Consider the following 21,224-nt stretch of genomic DNA (forward strand, 5'->3'; position numbering starts at 1 on the left):
GTCTGGCTCACAAGGGCCCCTCACAGCGTGCAGAGCATCCCCACCACCTCCCCACATGTGTCCTGCCTCCACCGCAGCTCGGCCTCATCCAGGGCCAGCTGCCTCTTGGCAAGGGCGTTCTGGTGGCGGAGGGCTGCAGTGTAGGCCGCGACCTCATCCTCATGGCCCCAGCGCTTGGTCTGGCGCACCTGTGGCCGCCGTGCTGTCGGGGCCGGTCTGGGCCCAGCTGCTGGGTTCTCTGGCCTGGACAGGGCTGGCAGGCCCCAGGCTCCTCATCTGGCTCCCCTGGCCCTCAGGTGGTGCCGCTGTAAGAGAGAGAAGGTGAGGGGAGAAAGGGGAGTCAGTGCCATATCCGGACTCTGGATGGTTGCCCCCTCCCCAGACCCCATAGGATGGCCATGTACCAGAGGATGCCGCCTTGCAGGCCCACATGCACTTGCCATGCAGTCTGGGAGTGTCTACACATGCCTTCTTCCAGAAGACTCTTCCAGAAGAAGGCCCTCTTCCTGATTCCACAGCAGAGTATGGAATCCGGAGGATGGGGCACCATCTTCCGGATTCCTTTTGGAAGAGTACCTTATGTGTGTAGACGCTCCATGGATCTTCTGAAAGAAGGCATTGTCCTCTGGAAGATCCTGCATGTGAAGAAGTGGCCATAATAGCTAGATAGTGAACAAAATTCTGCATGGATGAGAACTTTGTGTAACTGACTCCAGATGTTTACATCTGCAGCTTCTGCATACCTTTAATAAGTATTGAGTGATTGCACATGTTTTAAGGACTTTCGTGTCTGGTGGCTTTGGCAGATTGTTTTTATGTTTTGTTTTGTTTGGTTTTGTTTTTTTAAAAAAGCTTAACTTTCATTTAAGTTTTTCCCTGTTCCCCTTCCTTACTTTTGACTTACCAGAGGACCAGGTGGATCGCCCTCTGCCAGGGAAATCCTCAGACAGCTGCTTAAACTACTATTGAAAACATAAAAAGCAGCAAGGTCCTATCTGTTGTCTTTTCAATCTAGACAGACTTTAGTACATTTATTAATACAAGACCTGTAATAAAGTATTTGTTTTCTCTACTTTAGGCAGCTGCAGATGCAATCATGTTGTCAGATATTTTGCCTCATTTGGTGCAAAGGCCTGAAGATTTTTTAGAAAATGCAGAAGCCAGGGTTAATCTCTATAAGGACACCATGCTACATCCTCTAGAGGTAAGATTAGCTCTAAGTAACACAGTTATATATACCAGAAGATATTTTTAAAATTTGTTTTATATAATTCTATGCTCTCTGGGTATCTTGAATAGTAACACAGAGGTAGCCATGTTAGTTTGCATTCTAACAAAACAAACCAGCAGTCATGTAGCACCGTAAAGATTAACAAAGTGAGTTTATTTTCCAAAGATGTACTTAACCTCCAATCCGACCTCCTCCTCTGAATTCTTCAGATCAGATTTAAAAAGTTCAGGGTAGAAGAGAGTTCACTGTTGTTTCTGTTATCAAATCAAAACCCCATAACATCTTTTGGTAGTTTTGATGACACTTAAAACTGTTATAATTATTTTGTCTTGTAGTGTCCGTACCAGATGTCAACTGGCTACAGAGTTTGATCATACACACCAGCTATATTCATCATAAGATTCAGATAATGTTAGCCTTACACAGTGCCTTCAGTAGGCAGAACATTATAATACAGTATAGCATTCCATTACATGCCACCTTTAATTTTTACTTTTCTGCCATTTACAGTATTTATGCCATCGTGCTATCTTTGAAGTTCAGTATATACCAGTCTGTTCAGTGTCTCTGAATCATACTGGATTTTGTAATTCTGCTACTCAAATGTGTAAGAATTTGGTCATCTGACTGTCCATTAGTTGCAATGACTGGTTGAGGTTGGTTGGAGTTGTCGTCTTCTTATTCTGCATGTGCCTTTCTGTATAGTTTGGTCTGTAGATTGTTCTTTCTCAGGAACAAACTGGAGATTTCAACAATTTCTGTTGAACTCTCCACTGTTGGTCCTGATCACAAGTGGTCTGGGTGCTGATTTTTTTTCTGTACAACAGCTGGAATTTTCTGTCCTTTGTCTCCATACAGTTTGAAATGGCTGTGGTCACCTTGTTCTATACCTCAGAGTTCTCTGAGTGACATCTGTTGTAAATCTGTTAATCATCTCTTTTTGCTATTTTATTTTCATGTCCAGCCACTTTGGAGCTAGATTCTTTTCCAAAGTTGGAACAGTAAAAAAAAAAAAAAAATGTAATTGGCAAGACACATCTCCTAGGACTGGAAGGGACCTCTGGGGTCATCTAGTCCAGTTCCCTGCCCTCTTGGCAGGACCAAGCACCATCCTTGATACCTATTTGCCCCAATCCCTTAAATGGCCTCCTCAAGGATTGAGCTTGCAAGGCTGGGTTTAAGCAGGCTAATGCTCAAACCACGGAGCTATCCCCTCCTCCCCAAAGTAGTTCTTGTCTTTCCAGTAGGAGCTGTACTGGACTGTATCTAGTAGTTGCTATTGGTGTTGATCTGTAACTCAGAAGAAGGAATGGATCTTTGTACTATAGGATTTTCTCTACAACTTTCTCAGTCTTTCCATTCACTGTTAGTAATATGCTCAAAATAGTCTGTTCTGGTCTGGCTATGGTCTGAAGAAGTGGGTCTGTCCCACGAAAGCTCACCTAATAAATTATTTTGTCTTTAAAGTGCTACTTGACTGCTTTTTTGTTTTGGTATGTTTTGTTCAGAGTGACTTAAATTATGCTACAGTAGATTGTGGTCTGTTGTCCATTAATAATTATTCTGCAAAACCAAAGTGTGCTTCACATTCCCAGTAAATAGCAACATGGGATGTCTTTCCAGTACAATACATCTACAAAAGTGGAAAAACAGTCCACTGTGAGCAGACGTCATTTGAATTCACCTAAATCTGCAGTTAGTCTCCTCCATTGACTAGTAGGGTGTGGCTGGTCGGGTTGTTTGTACACTGAATTGTTCAGCATTGTCTTTTAAGTTGTACTGAATCTCCTTTAAAAATTTGAATATTATCAAATCTTCTTGCAAGCTCCTCCACTTTTCTCACTAGGTCCATCATAGTTGCCATGCTGCAGTTACAATGGTCACTGGTCTTTGATCCTTTGATCACATGCCTTTGAATGCAAAGAATCATAGAATCATAGAACAATAGAGCTGGAAGAGACCTAAAAAAGCTGTTGAGTCCAGCCCCCTGCTCTAAGCAGGACCGAACCCATCAGATAAGCCCAGCCAGGTTGAGGCAAGACTTAAACACCTCCAGGGATGGAGACTCCACTACTTCCCTGGGTAGACCATTCCAATGCTTCACCGTGCTCCTAGTGAAAAAGTTTTTCCTAATGTTCAACCTGGACCTTCCCAACTGCAACTTGAGACCATTGTTCTGTGTTCTGCCATCCATGACCACTGTGAACAGCCTCTCTCCAGCCTCTTTGCAGCCTCACTTCAGTACGTTGAAGGCTGTTATCAAGTCCCCCCTCAGTCTTCTCTTCTGCAGACTAAACAGTCCCAATTTCCTCAACCTTTCTTCATAAGTAATATGCCCCAGCCCCCTAATTATTTTGGTCACCCTCCGCTGGACCCTCTCCAGTGTATCCACATCCTTCCTGTAGTTGGGGGCCCAGAACTGGACGCAGTATTCCGGATGCGGCCTCACAAGCCTAATGAAGAGGAGCAATCACTTCTTTGGATCTACTGGGAATGCTCCTCTTGATGCAACCTAATATACCATTAGCCTTCTTGGCTACAACAGCACACTGTTGACTCATGGCCAGCTTCTCATCCACTACAACTCTCAGGTCCTTTTCTGCAGAACTACTACCGAGCCAGTTGGACCCCAGCCTATAACAATGCTTGGGATTCTTCCGGCCCAAGTGTGAGACTCTGCACTTGTCCTTATTGAACCTCATCACATTTCTTGCAGCCCAGTCTTCTAATTTGCCTGAGTCACTCTGGACCCTGTCCCTACCCTCCAGCGTATCTTCCTCTCCCCCTAGCTTAGTGTCATCCTCAAGCTTGCCGAGGGTGCAATCCAACCCCTCATCCAGGTCAAGCTTTTGTCTCTGTCAGTTTCTGTGGTGAACTGGCCCAGGCAGGTCATAATACCTCCAGGGTTAGTCAGAGCTGTGTCAGGCAACTTCAGCTCTGGAAGGGGTTGACAGTAATTGAAAGTCCATCCTGTGATGTCTGTGATGTCATTTAAGGAGTCAGTTTTAAAATCAATGCTCAAGTTGCCATCAATATTCAATTTCAGTCCAGACTGGGTTTATGTCTTCACATGTGATAGATCCCATAAACAATGACTCTTGATTGTCTGTAATATGAGTTATCATTAGATGTCACTGATGTGGTGTCCTAGCAGGTATTTTTCTCTGACAAATGTTGATAACCAATCAGATGCATCCATGTGCTTTTTCTGTGTGCTGCCCCACATCTGCACAGATAGCAAGCACAGCAGACCCCTAAGAAACCCCTAATGACCACAACATCATATAAGGGATGAAGGCACCCAGCCAGGTTTATTGCCAAATGAAGCATGGTCTTTAGTACCCTAGAGCACGTCTGCAGTTCTGCAGTTGAGTGCCACCGACAATGGACCCTCAGTCAGTGGCAAGACAGCCCCTGTCAGATGCATCTTTATACATAGATGCAACTAAGTTCCATATCATTCCTAACATATCAGGGTGCCACCCCCAATGTGCCTGGGTGCCACCAATTACCTTATACACATTGGTTCGATCAAAACGTTCATATCCATCATGCTGTCATTCTGATCTTATCCTTACAATGGGTGAGTATGTTTTTATCATCTATGGGAAGTATGGTGGTGCTCTGGTACTACCCTGGAATGTGTCTTCATCACTTGTGCCTAGTACCATTTAGATGTATTTCTGTAATAGCAGCCCTGTTCTTGCCAGATTCTGTGAACAGTGCCTACTCCTTGCTCACAGCTCAACTTTGCTTTCTACTAGCAAAGTCTTGATTACTTTTGCCTACGTCTCAGGCCTCACACCATGCTGTACACCATGGCTACGCCTACACGTGCACACTACATCGAAATAGCCTATTTCGATGTAGCAACATCGAAATAGGCTATTTCAATGAATAACGTCTAAATGTCCTCCAGGGCTGGCAACGTCGACGTTCAACTTCGACGTTGGGCAGCACCACATCGAAATAGGCGCTGCGAGGGAACGTCTACACGCCAAAGTAGCACACATCAAAATAAGGGTGCCAGGAACAGCTGCAGACAGGGTCACAGGGCGGACTAGTGCTTCCTGGGCAACAGCTAGCCGCTCCCTCAAAGGGCCCCTCCCAGACACACTCAGCTTGCACAGCATGCGGTCTGCAGAGCCATAGGCACGCACATCTCGAGCGACGCAGTCATGGACTCCCAGCAGCAGCAGCAGCTGCCAGAGGTCCACCCAGCCGCCCCTGCAGGAGCAGTGCTCGCCCTGCTCGGTGCCAGGCAGGAGGCAGCTGAGTACCTCCTTGCCACAGAGGAGGAGCTGCCCGCAGGGGAGGAGGACGCAACCCCCAACCCTGCAGCACCCCGCCCCCCCCCGCCACACATGCCGCCGGCTGTGGAGCTACCCCACGAGCACTGACTGGTGGGAGCAGCTGGTGCTCGGAGAGTGGGACGATGACCGCTGGATCCAGAACTTTTGGATGAGCCGGCAGACATTTGTGGAGCTATGCCAGTGGCTCACCCCCACACTGAGGCACCAGGACACCGCCATGTGGCGTGTCTTCACTGTGGAGAAGCGGGTCGGCATCGCTGTCTGGAAGCTGGCCACTCCAGACAGCTACCAATCCGTGGGGCAGCAATTTGGCGTCGGCAAGGCCACTGTCAGGGCTGTCCTCATGGAGGTAAGAGGACCCACGGGGGTAGGGGGAGGCAGTCCTGGCAGCAGAGGGGAGGGGAGGGGGGCCCTGTCAGGGGAGGGCCACACACACCCTGCTCACCCCTCACTGGTGCTCTCCCATGTGCTTCCCCTGCAAGTCGTCCGCGCCATCAATGCCCTGCTCCTCCACAGGCTCGTGAGGCTTGGGGACCCGGATGCCGCCATCGGGGGCTTTGCCACCCTGGGCTTCCCCAATTGCTTTGGGGCTCTGGATGGGACTCACATCCCCATCCGCGCCCCGGAGCACAGTGGAGGACGCTACCTAAACAGGAAGGGCTACCACTCAGTGGTCCTCCAGGCCTTGGTGGACAGCCGGGGCCATTTCCTGGACATTTATGTGGGCTGGCCTGGCAGCACCCACGACGCCCGGGTATTCCGGAACTCGGGCCTGTGCCGCCGGCTGGAGGCGGGGACCTACATCCCCCAGCAGGAGATCCCTGTGGGGGACACCACCATGCCCCTCTGCATCATTGCAGATGCGGCATACCCCCTCCGGCCCTGGCTCATGCATCCGTACACAGGCCATCTGTCTGCCAGCCAGGAGCGCTTCAACCAGCGCCTGAACCACGCGCGCCAGGTGGTGGAGCACACATTTGGGCGCCTCAAAGGGTGCTGGAGGTGTCTCCTCACCCGCCTGGATGCGGGCCCCACCAACATCCCCCAGATTGTGGGTGCGTACAGCGCCCTATACAACCTGGTGGAGAGCAAGGGGGAGGCCTTCTTTCACGGCTGGGCTGTGGAGGCCGGCAGGGCCGATGTGCAGCCACCCGCTGCCCCCAGTCGCCAGGTGGACCCCAAAGGGACCCGGGTCCAGGAGGCCCTGCGGGCCCAGTTCGACGAGGCCGCAGGGTGAACACTGGCAGGCCCCGCACTGCCCCCCCGATCCTCCACAACACTCCCTGCCCCTACGCCCACACCACAGAGCACCGAAGAGCACCCCCCCATCACTTTTCTTGTAAAAATAAAAGCAGACAGTTGTTTGTCAAATCAAACATCTTTTGAACTCTTATTATAACGGAAATTCTAACTTATATATGTATATATTATAAAAACAGGGATAACATGAAAGGGGAAGACAAGGAAGGGGAGAACTATTTACATGGGGGGGTAAGGATCAGCATTGGAAAACGGGGGTCACAAATACTATTTACAGCAAAAAAATAACTTAAAAGTGGGGGGGAATATATACAAAGGGGGGGGCACGTCCTGGGCCCAATGCCCCTACAGTCCAGCGCTGGGGGTGGGCGGCCGGGATCCCCGCCTCGGCCGCAGCCCTGGCCGGGGCTGGCTGGGGGCCGGGTGGACCGGGAGATACAGCCGGCGAGTGTCAGCTGGTCCCAGGTCCCCCTCGGCGGAATGGCCCTCAGTGGCGGGTGGAGGTGCGACGGCGGACAGTGTGGCGGCTGGAGCAGCGGGTGGCGCAGCGGGTGGAGCAGGCAGGGCGGGTGCAGCGGCGGCCGGCGCGGCATGGGGGGCCAGGTAGTCCGCAATGCGGTTGAAAGTCTGCATTTAGGCCCCCCCATGCCTCCTGGCGCCAGGCCAGCGCCCGCTCCTGCAGGTGGAGGCGGCGTTGCTCCACCCGCAGCCGCTGCTCTGCGACCTCCACCTGCCGGCAGTGGAGGGCCAGCAGCTGGGGGTCCGTCGCCGGCGGCTGCTGGTGCTGGGTCCACCGTCTTGCCCGCCGTGGGGCTGGTCAGTCCTCCGCCGAGGGGCTGGCCTGGAGTGATGGCCCCGGAGGGCTCTCTGGGACCACTGACGCCTCACCGGCGCTCTCCGGTCCTTCTGATGGTGCAGCTGCGGAACACAGGAGGCGGGGAAGAAGAGTGGAGACAGCCGTTAGTGTGGGCCCCGAGCTGTGGCCCTTGTCCCTCCACCCCTCTGCTGCAGGTTCCCCATCCCCGTCCCTGGGAGATGCTGCTGTGATGGGGTTCGGGGTCCCCCTTCACTGCACCCCGTCCGCTGGCAGGAGTGACTCTCACTCAGCAGGTAAAACAGGAGGTTTATTAGGCAACAGATGCCCAGATTCTCCCAGAAGCGACAGTACAGCAGTCAGAGACGGTCCTTCCAACCCGTCCTGGGGAGAAGACCCCGAGGGGTGCCCCTCTGGGGTGTAGCTTTCCCCCTCCTCAGGCTGGCTGCCTTCTAGCTCTACCTTCCCCTAGCCTCTAACTGCCACCCCCGATTCAAACCCAGCTCGGCTCCTCCCTCCTCTTTGCTCAGGGCAGAGGTGTAACCTGCCAGTTGTAGCCCCAGGATCATCCTTAGCCACTGGGAGCTATTCAGCTTGTTTCTCATATCTAGCCTGAGTCTCGCATTTGCACACCCCCCCTCCATCACATGCTGCTGCTGCTGCTGGGTGTCCCACCCCTTCCCCCCAGTAGACCCGAGAGGGTCCGCTCCCCCCAGCCCCGGGGATGGGACATGGCACTGTCATGCGGGGGTGCAGGGGTTGATGGACTCTTCTGAGGGACATGCCACTGCTGTCCTTGGGGTCATGGTCGTCTGGGCATGTGGAGGGCCCTGGTCATATCTATTACCCCCGCCCCTCAACCCCAGGGGTGTGCACCGGGGGGGTATATACCTGACGGTCCACTCCCATGCTCGGGGGACACCCGGGGGGCGGACGCCCGGCTGGAGCTCCGGGACGGCATCATTATTTGGAGCCCGATGTCACTGGAGGAGGAGTCCCCCTCCTCCTCCTCCTCCTGCTCCGGTGCCCCGGGGGTGGGCTCCTTGGGAGGCCCCCGGGGTGCGGGGCTTGCCTCCGGGGCGGACTCCGCCTCCGGGGCCTGCTGGGGTTCCTCAGCCGAGGTGTCAAGAGTGGCCGGAAGGGAGGAGGTGTGCTGGGGGCCCAGGATGCCCCTGCGCTCCAAGTAAAAGGGGCAAGTGATGGGGGCGGCCCCAGATCGGCCAGCCGCATCCCAGGCCCGGGCGTAACCCTGCCGCAGCTCCTTCACTTAACTCCGGACATGATCCGGAGTGCGGGCAGGGTGACCCCGGGCGGCCAGGCCCTCGGCCAGCCGAGGGAACGCATCTGCGTTCCACCTCTTGCTCCCCATTACCTGGAGCACCTCCTACTCGCTCCAGAGCCCCAGCAGGTCCCGAAGCTTGGCCTCCGTCCAGGAGGGGCCCCGCTGCTGCTTTGCCACCTGGCACCTGGGCTGGGAGCCCTGGCTCCCTTGGGGGGGGGTCCCCTGGGCGCTCTGGGGGGGCTGCCAGGCGGCCATCGCAACTGGGTGGGTGCCTCTAGCTGAATAAGGGACGTGCAGGCTGGCCGCGTGTCTGGGCTGCCGCCTGCACGTTCTCTCAGCTTCCTGCACAGGAAGGGAGGAGGCGGGGAGCTTTAAGGGGCCGCTCCACGCGGCCACCATCAAGCTCAGGGGCTGGAGAGAGCGTCTCCCAACCCCTCAGCTGATGGCCGCCATGGAGGACCCCGCAATTTCGATGTTGCGGGACGCGCAACGACTACACGTTCCCTACTTCAACGTTGAACGTCGAAGTAGGGCGCTATTCCCATCCCCTCATGGGGTTAGTGGCTTTGACATCTCACCGCCTAACGTCGATATTAACTTCGAAATAGCACCCAACACGTGTAGCCGTGACGGGCACTATTTCGAAGTTGGTGCCGCTACTTCGAAGTAGCGTGCACGTGTAGATGCGGCTTTTGTGTGTGCAAACTGGAATTTGTTTCTCTTACCATGGGAGTTCTTTGCCTCAGTGGTTTTATGACAGTTATGTTTAACACTCAATTGTTTCTTTACGGTTTCTAAGCTAGGTTCAGGTTTTTCCAATTTGCCAAGTTGCTCTAGGTTTTGCTGTTTTACCAGCTCAGACTTCTTTGCCCTCTGTGTAGCTGTGTTTATGGTTAAATTTCTCTTCAATTATAGTTGCAGTGAAATATTTTTAACCAGGCTGTCTCTGATATTTCATGTTTTGCATTCCCCAAATCACAGTTTTTCAGTCAATGTGTGCAGATCTTTTATAAAACATTCAACATTTGCCCTGGTTCTTGAATTCACTGATGGAAACATGGTCTTTCATAAACCACATTTCTCTGTGGTGGAAAGCATGCATCACACATAGCCAGAACCCTTTCCCAGTCATCTTTATAGCTGTCTTCAGGAAAGTCAAAAGATTTACATATGTGCTCTGCTTCCTTCCCCAAAGCATAAATTAAAGATTATACCTGTATAACATTAGTTTCCTTGTGTGCTTTGTAGCTATGAAAAATCTGACAAGTTATTGTTTCCAATCTGTCTATTCTGAAGTTTTGTCAAAAAAAAAAAAAGAGTTCTGGGGCAATGAAGAGTGGCATGTTGTTGAGATCTTGCACGCTGTGTGGCTTTGTTAATTATGCTTGCAACCTTTATTGCTGTTTTCCTTTTGTTTCTCTTCTTGCCTCACTTCTGACACCATTTCGTATACTTTGGTACCTGATATTAACTGGCTACAGAGCTTGCTTATACACATCAGATGTGGGCTGCGTAAGATCCTTTAATACTCTGCTATGGCTATGATTAGCTTTAAATAAGATATTTTATATATAGTCCACCCAGTGGCAGAACATTATATTAATATTTCATTGCACACAATAAAGTTAGGTCTGTAATTCCAGATAAGGAAGTATATGCATACAACTACTCTCTCTATTAAAAGTGGCCCCTGCATCACTCAGTCACCAATACAATTTCTCTTCTCTTCTCTTCTCTTCTCTTCTCTTCTCTTCTCTTCTCCTGTAATTCCCAACATTCTGGCTGTGTCCGCATTACCACCTTCCTTCAAAGGAAGGAAGGTAACGAGGCTGTTCAGAGTTTACTAATGAAGTGCTGCCGTGCATAGGCAGTACTTCATTAAGCAAATTCCCGCCCTCCCCCCCCAGCGGCAACTCTGAAGTTTTAAACTTCGAAGTACTGGCACGCATCTAGCCACGGCTCACCCGCTGGTACTTTGAAGTGCCGGAGCGTCTTCAAAGTCCACTTGCTCGGACTTCGAAGATGCCCTGGCACTTCAAAGTACCGGTGGGTGCACCATGGCTAGATGCATGTCAGTACTTCAAAGTTTAAAACTTTGGAGTTGCTGTGGGGGGCGAGGTGTGGGGGGTGGAATTTGCTTAATGAAGTGCTGCCTATGCACGGCAGCACTTCATTAGTAAACTCCGAACAGCCTCATTACCATCCTTCCTTTGAAGGAAGTTGCTAATGTAGACACAGCCTCTGTATCATTGGTGTTGCCCTGAAACTCATTGGAAACATATGGGGCTGGGCCATTCTTTAGGTGGAGCTGTGTGTTTCTATGGCAGTCACATGCAGAGAACCAGAAAAACAGTGCCAGTCTGTCTGTGAGAGGAATCCAAGTGAGAAAGCTTTGTTTGGGCCGAGTAGGGACTGGAAAGACAGGCATGGAAATTGTGAGTAAGGAAACTGACTCTGCTTGTTTGGTTTTTACTTTGTTCACAGAAACGGGACTTTGTATACCTTCTTTTTAAATAAACGTGACTGTGCCAAAGACATAAACTGATGATTTATCAGCTATCTCCTTAATGAAAACAACTTGGTAATGTTGCAAATGTTAACTAACTAGTCTGGTCAAAGAGCAATAATATTTTGCAGTTGGCACTTGACAAGTATTATTTATTTATGCCTCATAACATTCCTGTGAAGTAGGAAAACATAATTATCTGTATCTTCCAGATGAGGAAAGAGAGGCTAAGAAAGGTAAATTGTTCAAGCTTCTATAGAAGTTCAGTGCCAGGATTAGGATTAGGATTAGAATTCTGGTGTTTTGGCAGTGAGAACTATGACTCAACTGATGAAGTGAAGTAAAATTAGGACTTCCATGCTTTCTAACATAGACTATTTATTGTATTTGGAAAATCATACTATAGACTATTAGGAATTGAAGGTCAGATCATATTAACATTATTTTCTCTAGATTTTTAAACATATTTTCAGTATGACTGAAATAAATAAAAATACTTTCAGTGTAATTTTTATTTGATCTGTGACATCTATGTAACTATATTTTTCAAATGCTCATACATTTAATATTCACTATTAAAACAGAATGTCCTTTGCAGAAGCCTTTGGATTGTTACCCGTGAGTTTTAGTCAGAAAATGTACATGCTAATTATTTTTAGTCTACCGACTGAATTCTGCTGCCCTGGGGGTTCCTGTGAGTTTTTCCACTGACTTCAATGGGAGCAGGATCAGCAGACCCACTGTCATTAGCTGTTTTGTTATATTCAGTTAAGGGATATGTGTGTGTCTTTTGTTAAACATGCAGGACATGATGGCCGAACAAGATTCCCAGTATCTTATTGAACTGGATGGAAATAGGCACCCAAATGAGCTCTTTGCAGTAAGTACACCACTCGTAAATTAAACTAGCTGTCATCTCTATTAAGGTGATATTGGCAAAGTTATTGCTCTATAACTCATGACACTATTGCTGAAAAATAAGTTCTTTGGGATGCCTTTTCAACTTCTCATCCGATTATGTTTACTACACATTTCACATTTTACAGAATAAGATAGGACAAGGCATCTCATGTTGCAGCACGTTATCATCAGCATGGCTTAGTAATTTGCTAAATTGACCAACATCTTTATTCGCATGGATGAAGTTACAAAGGCATTTACATTATACTCATGATTATTCAGAGAGCATGGGGAGGGGTGATAGATTTTATTTAGATCACTTGAGAGTTTGAATAATGGAGAAGGCAGGAGTCCTTCAGAAGCAGGGTGGGCTGCCCCACTGCTGGGAGCTCATCTTCCTCCCTCTGGGAGCTCTGCCTGGAGATTTTTATTCTGCCCTGCTCACTCACTCCCATGACAGCATGTGGCAGAATGTTCCCTGCATTGCCACAGACGTAGTGATGTGATCCTTACAAGCACAAAGTGTACCAGAAGGGCAGAGCAGAGATCCCCAACCAGTACCCTACTCCACCATTTTTATTGGCATTGTGGCATTGCTTGGCACTGCACTGTGAGATGTAGTTCAGGGATGGCCACCTCACGGCTGTCAAGCCGCATGTGGCTCCTGCTCAGACCTTCACTTAGCAGTGGGAGGGCTTAGGCCCACCCAGTTCCCAGCACTCAAAGAGTGCTCGGAGCCACATGCCAGGACTGCTTACCACTGCTCTGAGCAGGTGCCCCACTGCTTGCAGGGAGAAGTGCGTGGTGGCAGCAGCTCTGGTGAGTCCCAGCCATTGTGATAGCGTGTGGGAAGAGGGCTGGAGATGCCTGACTGTGGGGGAGAGGAAGGGAATTGGGCTAGAGAGGGGCTGGGGGGTGTCTGGTCCTGGAGGTAGGGAGGGGGAGTGGGTTAGAGAAGGGGGCTGGGAGTCCCTGGATCTGGGGTGGGAAGATTGAGCCACTGATTATATATTTATTTTTATACATCTATAGAGAGTTATATTATAGAGATATATTAAATAAATTATGTACAGTAGTCGCCCGAGATATGCGAGGATTGCGTTCCACTCAACCCTCGCATACCTTGAATTTTGTGTAAGTTGTGGGGCTTGAGTGGTGGGTTGGAGCCCTGGGAGGGGGCTGGGGGCTGGGGTGGGTTAGGGCTGCAAGGGAGCAGGGGGGTGGAGTTGAGCCGGGGCATGCAGGGGTTGGAGCTGGAGTGGGGTGATGAAGCAGCTGGAGGACTGTGAGGGTGGTGAAGCTGGGGATGTGTGGGGTAGTGAGCTGCAGCTGGGCGCTGGAGTGGTGAAGCTGGAGGAGCATGGGGATGATGAAGCTGGAGGAGTGTGAGGTGGTGAAGCTGGGGATATGCGGGGTGGTGAAGCTGGGGATGTGCTGGGTGGTGAGCTGCAACAGGGTGCAGGGGTGGTGAGCTGCAGCCAGGGGTTTGAACCAGGGCAGGGGGTTTGAACCAAGCTGGGAGTTGAAGGTGGAGTTGAACTAGGGCACGTGGTGGGAGTTGAGCTGGGGTGGAGGCAGGATTTTGAGTTGTGCTTCACTTGCGTTAATGCGAGTGAAGCGCAACTTGAAATTGCACATTGGGGGGATTACTGTATTACAGATAGATAGATAAAAAGAAATGTGTAACACATGGCTCTTTGCACTCTACCGACAGTTATTTTGACTCTTAGTCTCTAACTGGGTGGCCAGCCCTGTTCTAGCTCATGTTTTCCATTTCCCAGAAGTTCTGCCAAGTCTGTGTGCTTAGCCTCATGTTTGGGTAAATTCTCATGTCAATTTGTAGACACCTCTTAACTAAAGAGCAGCATGGATGAGCAGTGATGGGAATCTCATTCTCTGCTTCAGCCAGATGGGTGTTGCAAAATAGGGCATCAAGGAGGGTGGCTAGAATGAAAAAAAGGTGGGAATGTCTTCAACCATGTGGAAAACACTCCATCGTTGTTATTTCACTGTATTTTTATACACCTGAGTACAAATTATTGCCCCTGTCTGGTAAGCACTTATACATGTGCTTAACTTTACTACTTGATGTGCTTAACTTCAGTGGGACTACTCATATTAATAAAATTAAGCATGTGTGTGTTTGCAGATTTGGGGCCCAAACCTGTATGAAAACAGTAAAATAGATAGTTCAATATGAATAAATATTTTAAAGAGCAGTCTTTTTCTACCTATCCCTGAATAATGGAAAATCTCATTGTGGGTTTCAGAGGGGCAGCTATCTTAGTCTGTTTCAGTAAAAACAACAATGAGATCTGTGACGCCTTAAAGATTAACACTTCTGTTTGGGCGTAAGCTTTCATGAGCTGGAACTCACTTTATCAAATGCATCTGACAAAGTAGGTTCCGAATGGCCCAGGACCCCTTGTTGGTTTTACTCATTATAAACTCATCATGGCAAAATTTGACCTCTTGATCTCAAGAATATCTGTATACGTACAAACGCCTGCCCTATATATAGGAAATGTCTTAGGCTATGTCTATGCTAGACATAGAAGTCGACCACTGATACCCAATTTTAGCTATGCCAGTTGCATAGCTAAAATCCACTTAGTGGTCCACTACAATGGCTGTGTACAGGAAAGAAGGTCAATGGGAGTGTTTCTCCCATTGACCTGCCTTAAGCCTCACCACTCAGGAGGAGTTCCGGGGTTGACTTTGGCCCCGGAAAGCACTGTTTTGTGCATGTGCGAAACAAAACCATAGAAGATAGACCCTGAGTGGGTAGTGTGGCTTTAGCCTTAAACACATTGTAATATCAATTAATTTCATTAACAGGCTTCTTTTTAATATATTTTTGCTTAATGAGTAACAAAAACTTGTACTAACTCCTCAGGCCTATAAACTGATACTGATCTCCGAAGGAAATCATTTCCCTTCCCTCCTCACTCCTTTCATCACACACCATGAAATCCATTGCATTCAGGTCTCACCCAGTCCCTGATGAGTAGAAAGCCTTTGCACTATTATTTATCCTTCCCCAGCTCTAGACCATCTACAAGTCTGGGACTCTGTGAGGAGGGGCAGAAAGGTTAGGACTGGAGGACTGGTCTATCCTCATGGAACACTCAGTGGAAATTGCTGAATGTATAACAGGGCTCCCAGCTGCTCTGCTGGCCAGTGTAGTGTATACTGGCAATAATTAAATATCAAGCTATAATTTTCAAACACATCAAGGATCCTTTCACATCACAAGAGCGATTTTAAATGTTAATTTGTTCAAGAGATTTTTTTTCTTTAGTCTATGATAGCCCGGCTTCAATCCATGGGCCTTCGAAATGGTGCTCTTATAACTAGACTTCAAAGCCCAGAAGAAGAGCTCTCAGAGGGGATGGAAACTGTAAGTGTAATATTGCATTTCTAGAAATTTCTGGAAATTTGATTGCCTTCACTAATTGCAGCATTTGTTCATTATTCTTTATATTATGTACTTTTGCTCTAATACGTTTGTTGTACAGTAAATGCCCTGCTTTATCAAAAAGGCTGTAAATTCAAGCAGTGGAGGCACTTACGGTATGCTAATGTGGCAAGGAGTAGATCTAAGAGAATGAGTTTCAAACCTAGCTATGTACGGATCATCACTTCAGTAAACATCCTTATATAAAATAAGTATGGGAAGCATATGCCTTTTATTGTAAAAAGAATTGAATCTAATAAGGAAGGCTTTGGACTGCACCTATTTTGAAAAAAGCCTAGAGAAAATCCTTCATAAGAACAGATTTATTGAAAGAAAATGTCAGTCAGAAGATAAAAATTCTATCAGCAATCTGGCTTCATACTATTTCCATTTTTCTCTTGGTGGCTTTTTGATATGCCTATTAAAAACAAAAATAAAACCCCTATGTGCTCTGTTCCTAAAAGCAGACACAATTTACTTTCCACATTAAAGTAAAAACAAGATATATTCATTCTGACCTCTTCTATCTTCATCACTATGTGGAATTTCTCTAGGAAGTTCTCCTAAAAAAGATAAATCTTCTGGGCCACATCTGTGTGCCAGTGAGAACATAGTTGTATGACATACAAAGAAATCTTAGGGCGCATCAGTATGATATTCTTTGATGTCCTTTATCCTAACAAGCCTGCATAGTGATCTTTCCTGTTGTGTCACCAACAACATTCCTGACTATGCTTATGCTTACAGAAAAAAGCCCATATTTTTTCAGAATACATCTTTAACAGACTCTGTGAATGTCAGTAAGTAAGAGTTGTGTGAACAGAGAAAGACTAAAATTTGTATTGGTAATGGCTATTTTTCCATCTTCTGTTTGATGTATCTTGTAAATTGTTCTGTCAAACAGATTAATATAACATAATTGGCATTTCCAGAAACCTTCAATTGAGGTTTGGATTTCCTCTTTGTCCATCCAATACAAATGTCCTTAGCTAGGGATTACCAGTATTGCCCAAGGTATTAAGGACTTCCTCTTTATCCCAATCTTCTGCAGCTCACTTCCTCTTTTTAAATTAGTATTTTAAACTTTCCTTTCATTATTAAGTATTTTAGTAATTCCAGGTCTGAAAATGTTATGTAAGATATTGGTATTTAATGCTCTTTTAAAATATGTATATTCATTTTTGCTAAAATGTTTTAAAATTATATTTAAAAATGTAAAAATGAAACATCTCAGTTACTCCTTACAGTGAGTGGAGTACTGCTAGTCCGAAAAAAAACCCACATCAATTCACATATTTTTGTTTTAAAAGAGCTGTGAAGGACAATGCAACAATTCTTTGTGGAGGGCATACTCACTTTCTTAAAAAATACTCCAAATCAATAAATCACACAAAATAGGGAATATACAAAATATAGAAAATAGTTCATAAACTCTTATTGTTGTTCTAATTAACAGGATGAACTTTTTCGGGCTCTTTCATCTTTCAAACTAGTAGCACCTAGATACCGATGGTGTAGAAGCAGGTGGGGTCGAGCATGTCCTGTTGCTTTAAAAGAGGGTAACATTGTAATGGGTTTTCCAGATTTAGCTGTCAGGTAAGCAGAATTTAGTATGCTTTGGGTGTTAGATCTGTTTTTTAAGATTAGCTATTTATATTATTCAATTTTTTAAGTTTCCTAGGTAAAATGTACGTACTTTCATCCCAAGAAGCATTGAGATCATTTATGTTGAATCCCCGTCCGTATCTGCTACCGCCTATGCCACTTCCTCCTTGTAAAGTACTAGTATTTGGACCTCCTTTTTCTGGAAAAACAACTCTTTGTAACTTGATTGCAAACAAATATAAAGGAAAGGTGGGTATGTAAATATTTTAAACTAACTTGTAGGGTTGGACTTCAAGATTTTAGAATATTCTAAGTGTAATAAGGATGTAAGATGCAAAAGAGCATACATATGCTCTTCATTTCTGTTTAAAAATAGTATGTGCTGATCAGATTGTCTTTAGCATAAAATAACAGCAGTTTGATTTAAAGATTATCAGAATATCTGATCTCAAATAGTGATTCATGCCACCCACAAATTCCGCTAAGGCTCTGTCTACAATGAATTGTAGACCCATATTTGTGGACCTACGCATGCAAACTCATACTTTCGAAGCTCATCTTGCATGTACTTGATTATGCTTGATGTACATGTACACCTTGCATTGATACACGCATCTCATGTCTGTCCTTTACTAGGCTGTCACATCCATACTGTGGCACACTGATGTATTATGTTGGAGCTTCTGGTCATATATATTAGGGTTTTTAGCACTCTTACTAGATGAAACAACTCCAGGGCTTGGTTTATGTTGTATTGTGGGAGAACTTGCTTGTTCGTTCTGCATCATTTGACCAGAAGTACCTTTAGCCCACAAGCACTTCCAGATAAACCTATTGTGGGTCTTCACACTCCCTGCAACATGAGTGAGCTCATGGCCAGAGGGGGGGTGTGGCCTGGGCATCACCAGAACTCCATGCTCTGGAATCATCCCCCTGCCTTCAAGCAGAACCCAACCTGGGAAGTATGGTACCTCTGCGTTTCCAGTTGTTTCTACAATTAGACATGTTGGGGTAAGTGTAACAGTTCCCCCAACTAGCAATGACAAACTGTAAGGCCGCTGCCTACTTATATAGATGCTAACATCCTAAAACCTGCAGATGCCCTCTGGCCATAACCTGCAGCAGACTTTGTGAAGATGATTGATGGGTCATGCCTGTCAGTCGTCCTGTTAGAGCCATAATGGAAGTTCATGTGGAAACTAATTTTCCTACAGCACCAAGAGACACATGGATTGTGCTCCATGGAATGGAGTGCTGAGAATTATCGGGAAGAATGGAGAACATATCACATTGAAGTAGATTGTTTCTCCATTAGAATAGTGTCAGGAAGTTTGCCTCCAACAGTATCATGCTCACCAATCCTGATAAGGCAGGCAGACTTACATAAGAACATAAGAATGGCCATACTGGGTCAGACCAAAGGTCCATCAAGCCCAGCATCCCATCTGCCGACGGTGGCCAATGCCAGGTGCCCCAGAGAAGGAGAACAGAAGACAATGATCAAGTGATTTATCTCCTGCCATCCATCTCCTGCCCTTGTTATGAAGGCTGGGGCACCATACTTTATCCCTGGCTAATAGCCATTTATGGACCTAACCTGCAAAAATTTATCAAGCTCTTTTTTAAACCCTAATAGAGTCCTGGCCTTCACAGCCTCCTCGGGCAAGGAGTTCCACAGGTTGACTGTGCGCTGTGTGAAGAAAAATTTCCTTTTATTAGTTTTGAACCTACTACCCATCAATTTCATTTGGTGTCCCCTAGTTCTTGTATTATGGGAAAAGGTAAATAATTTTTCTATATTCACTTTCTCCACACCATTTATGATTTTATATACCTCTATCATATCGCCCCTCAATCGCCTTTTTTCCAAACTGAAAAGTCCCAGTCTCTCTAGCCTCTCCCCATATGGGATCCTTTCCAAGCCCCTAATCATCTTAGTCGCCCTTTTCTGAACCTTTTCTAATGCCAATATATCTTTTTTGAGGTGAGGAGACCACATCTGCACGCAGTACTCGAGATGTGGGCGTACCATAGTTTTATATAGGGGAAGTATGATCTCTTTTGTCTTATTATCGATCCCTTTTTTAATAATTCCTAACATCCTATTTGCCTTACTAACTGCCGCTGCACACTGCGTGGATGTCTTCAGAGAACTATCCACTATAACTCCAAGATCCCTTTCCTGATCTGTCGTAGCTAAATTTGACCCCATCATGTAGTACGTGTAATTTGGGTTATTTTTTCCAACATGCATTACCTTACACTTACCCACATTAAATTTCATTTGCCATTTTGCTGCCCAATCACTCAGTTTGCTGAGATCTTTTTGTAGTTCTTCACAATCCCTTTTGGTTTTGACTGTCCTGAACAACTTGGTGTCATCTGCAAACTTTGCCACCTCACTGCTTACCTCATTTTCTAGATCATTGATGAACAAGTTGAACAGGATCGGTCCCAGGACTGAGCCCTGGGGAACACCACTAGTTACCCCCCTCCATTGTGAAAATTTACCATTTATTCCCACCCTTTGTTTTCTGTCTTTTAACCAATTCCCGATCCATGAAAGGACCTTTCCTCCTATCCCATGACCACCTAATTTACATAAAAGCCTTTGGTGTGGGACCGTGTCAAAGGCTTTCTGGAAATCTAGGTATATTATGTCCACTGGGTGCCCCTTGTCCGCATGTTTATTAACCCCTTCAAAGAATTCTAATAGATTAGACAGACACGACTTCCCTCTGCAGAAACCATGCTGACTTTTGCCCAACAATTCGTGCTCTTCTATATGCCTTGCAATTTTACTCTTTACTAGTGTTTCTACTAATTTGCCTGGTACTGATGTTAAACTTATCGGTCTATAATTGCCAGGATCTCCTCTAGAGCCTTTTTTAAATATTGGTGTTATATTGGCCGTCTTCCAGTCATTTGGTACCAAAGTGGATTTAAAGGATAGGTTACAAACCACTGTTAATAACTCCGCAATTTCACATTTGAGTTCTTTCAGAACCCTTGGGTGAATGCCGTCTGGTCCTGGCGACTTGTTACTATTCAGCTTATCAATTAATTCCAAAACCTCCTCTAATGTCACTTCAATCTGAGTGAGTTCCTCAGATTTGTCGCCTAAAAAGGCTGGCTCAGATTTAGGAACCTCGGTAACATCTTCAGCCGTGAAGACTGAAGCAAAGAAATCATTTAATCGCTCCGCAATGGCACTGTCTTCCTTGATCGCTCCTTTTATATCTTTATCGTCCAAGGGCCCCACTGCTTTTTTAGCAGGCTTCCTGCTTCTAATGTATTTAAAAAACATTTTACTATTGTTTTTTGAATTTTTGGCTAGCTGTTCCTCAAACTCTTTTTTGGCTTTTCCCCTGTCAGGACAGACAAAGTCACTCTCTGGCTGCTGGTTGCTGCACCTCAGGGTCTTTTCCTTCCTGCTTGATGTTCTGTTCTTCCTCCTTTTTCCTTCCTGGACCCCAGTTTAAGTAGTGAAACTTGAGTCCTGCTTAGCTATACCTTGACCAATTATTTTAGTATAATTTTACTAACCAATCATAACCTATTGTAACAGAATTACCTAACCAATCATAACCCACCACCTTAACTGATTTACACCTAACAAAATTAATTATACAGCAGACAGGAGCAATTACAAACCAGAGAGACAATATACAGAAAACAGTAGAAAAGTGAAGACAGTCATCATAGAATGGTGTTTCCACAACCTCAGTCATTGATAAGTCATTGCCTGCCAGCCAAAATGCTGTTAGCTCAGTTTTATTTACCCATCTTGAGAGCTGTTTACCAGTGGGTGGCATTAGGATGTGGTCTCCTTAACAGTGACTCTGTTGTACTGAAA

The 21,224-nt window shown here is 46.6% G+C and overlaps 1 protein-coding gene across 1 annotated transcript in view; it reads left to right on the plus strand.

Annotated features, from left to right (window-relative positions):
* Positions 1 to 21,224, plus strand: part of AK9 (adenylate kinase 9) — a 153,211-nt gene that overhangs the window by 23,714 nt on the left and 108,273 nt on the right. Inside the window, exons 7-11 of the mRNA XM_074989121.1 lie at positions 1,079 to 1,204; positions 12,212 to 12,286; positions 15,608 to 15,706; positions 17,220 to 17,359; positions 17,437 to 17,617. Coding sequence (XP_074845222.1) covers positions 1,079 to 1,204; positions 12,212 to 12,286; positions 15,608 to 15,706; positions 17,220 to 17,359; positions 17,437 to 17,617 — 621 coding nt within the window. The remainder of the gene's footprint in view (positions 1 to 1,078; positions 1,205 to 12,211; positions 12,287 to 15,607; positions 15,707 to 17,219; positions 17,360 to 17,436; positions 17,618 to 21,224) is intronic.

The sequence above is a fragment of the Carettochelys insculpta genome, chromosome 3, assembly GCF_033958435.1.
Source record: "Carettochelys insculpta isolate YL-2023 chromosome 3, ASM3395843v1, whole genome shotgun sequence".
Classification (NCBI taxonomy): domain Eukaryota; kingdom Metazoa; phylum Chordata; order Testudines; family Carettochelyidae; genus Carettochelys; species Carettochelys insculpta.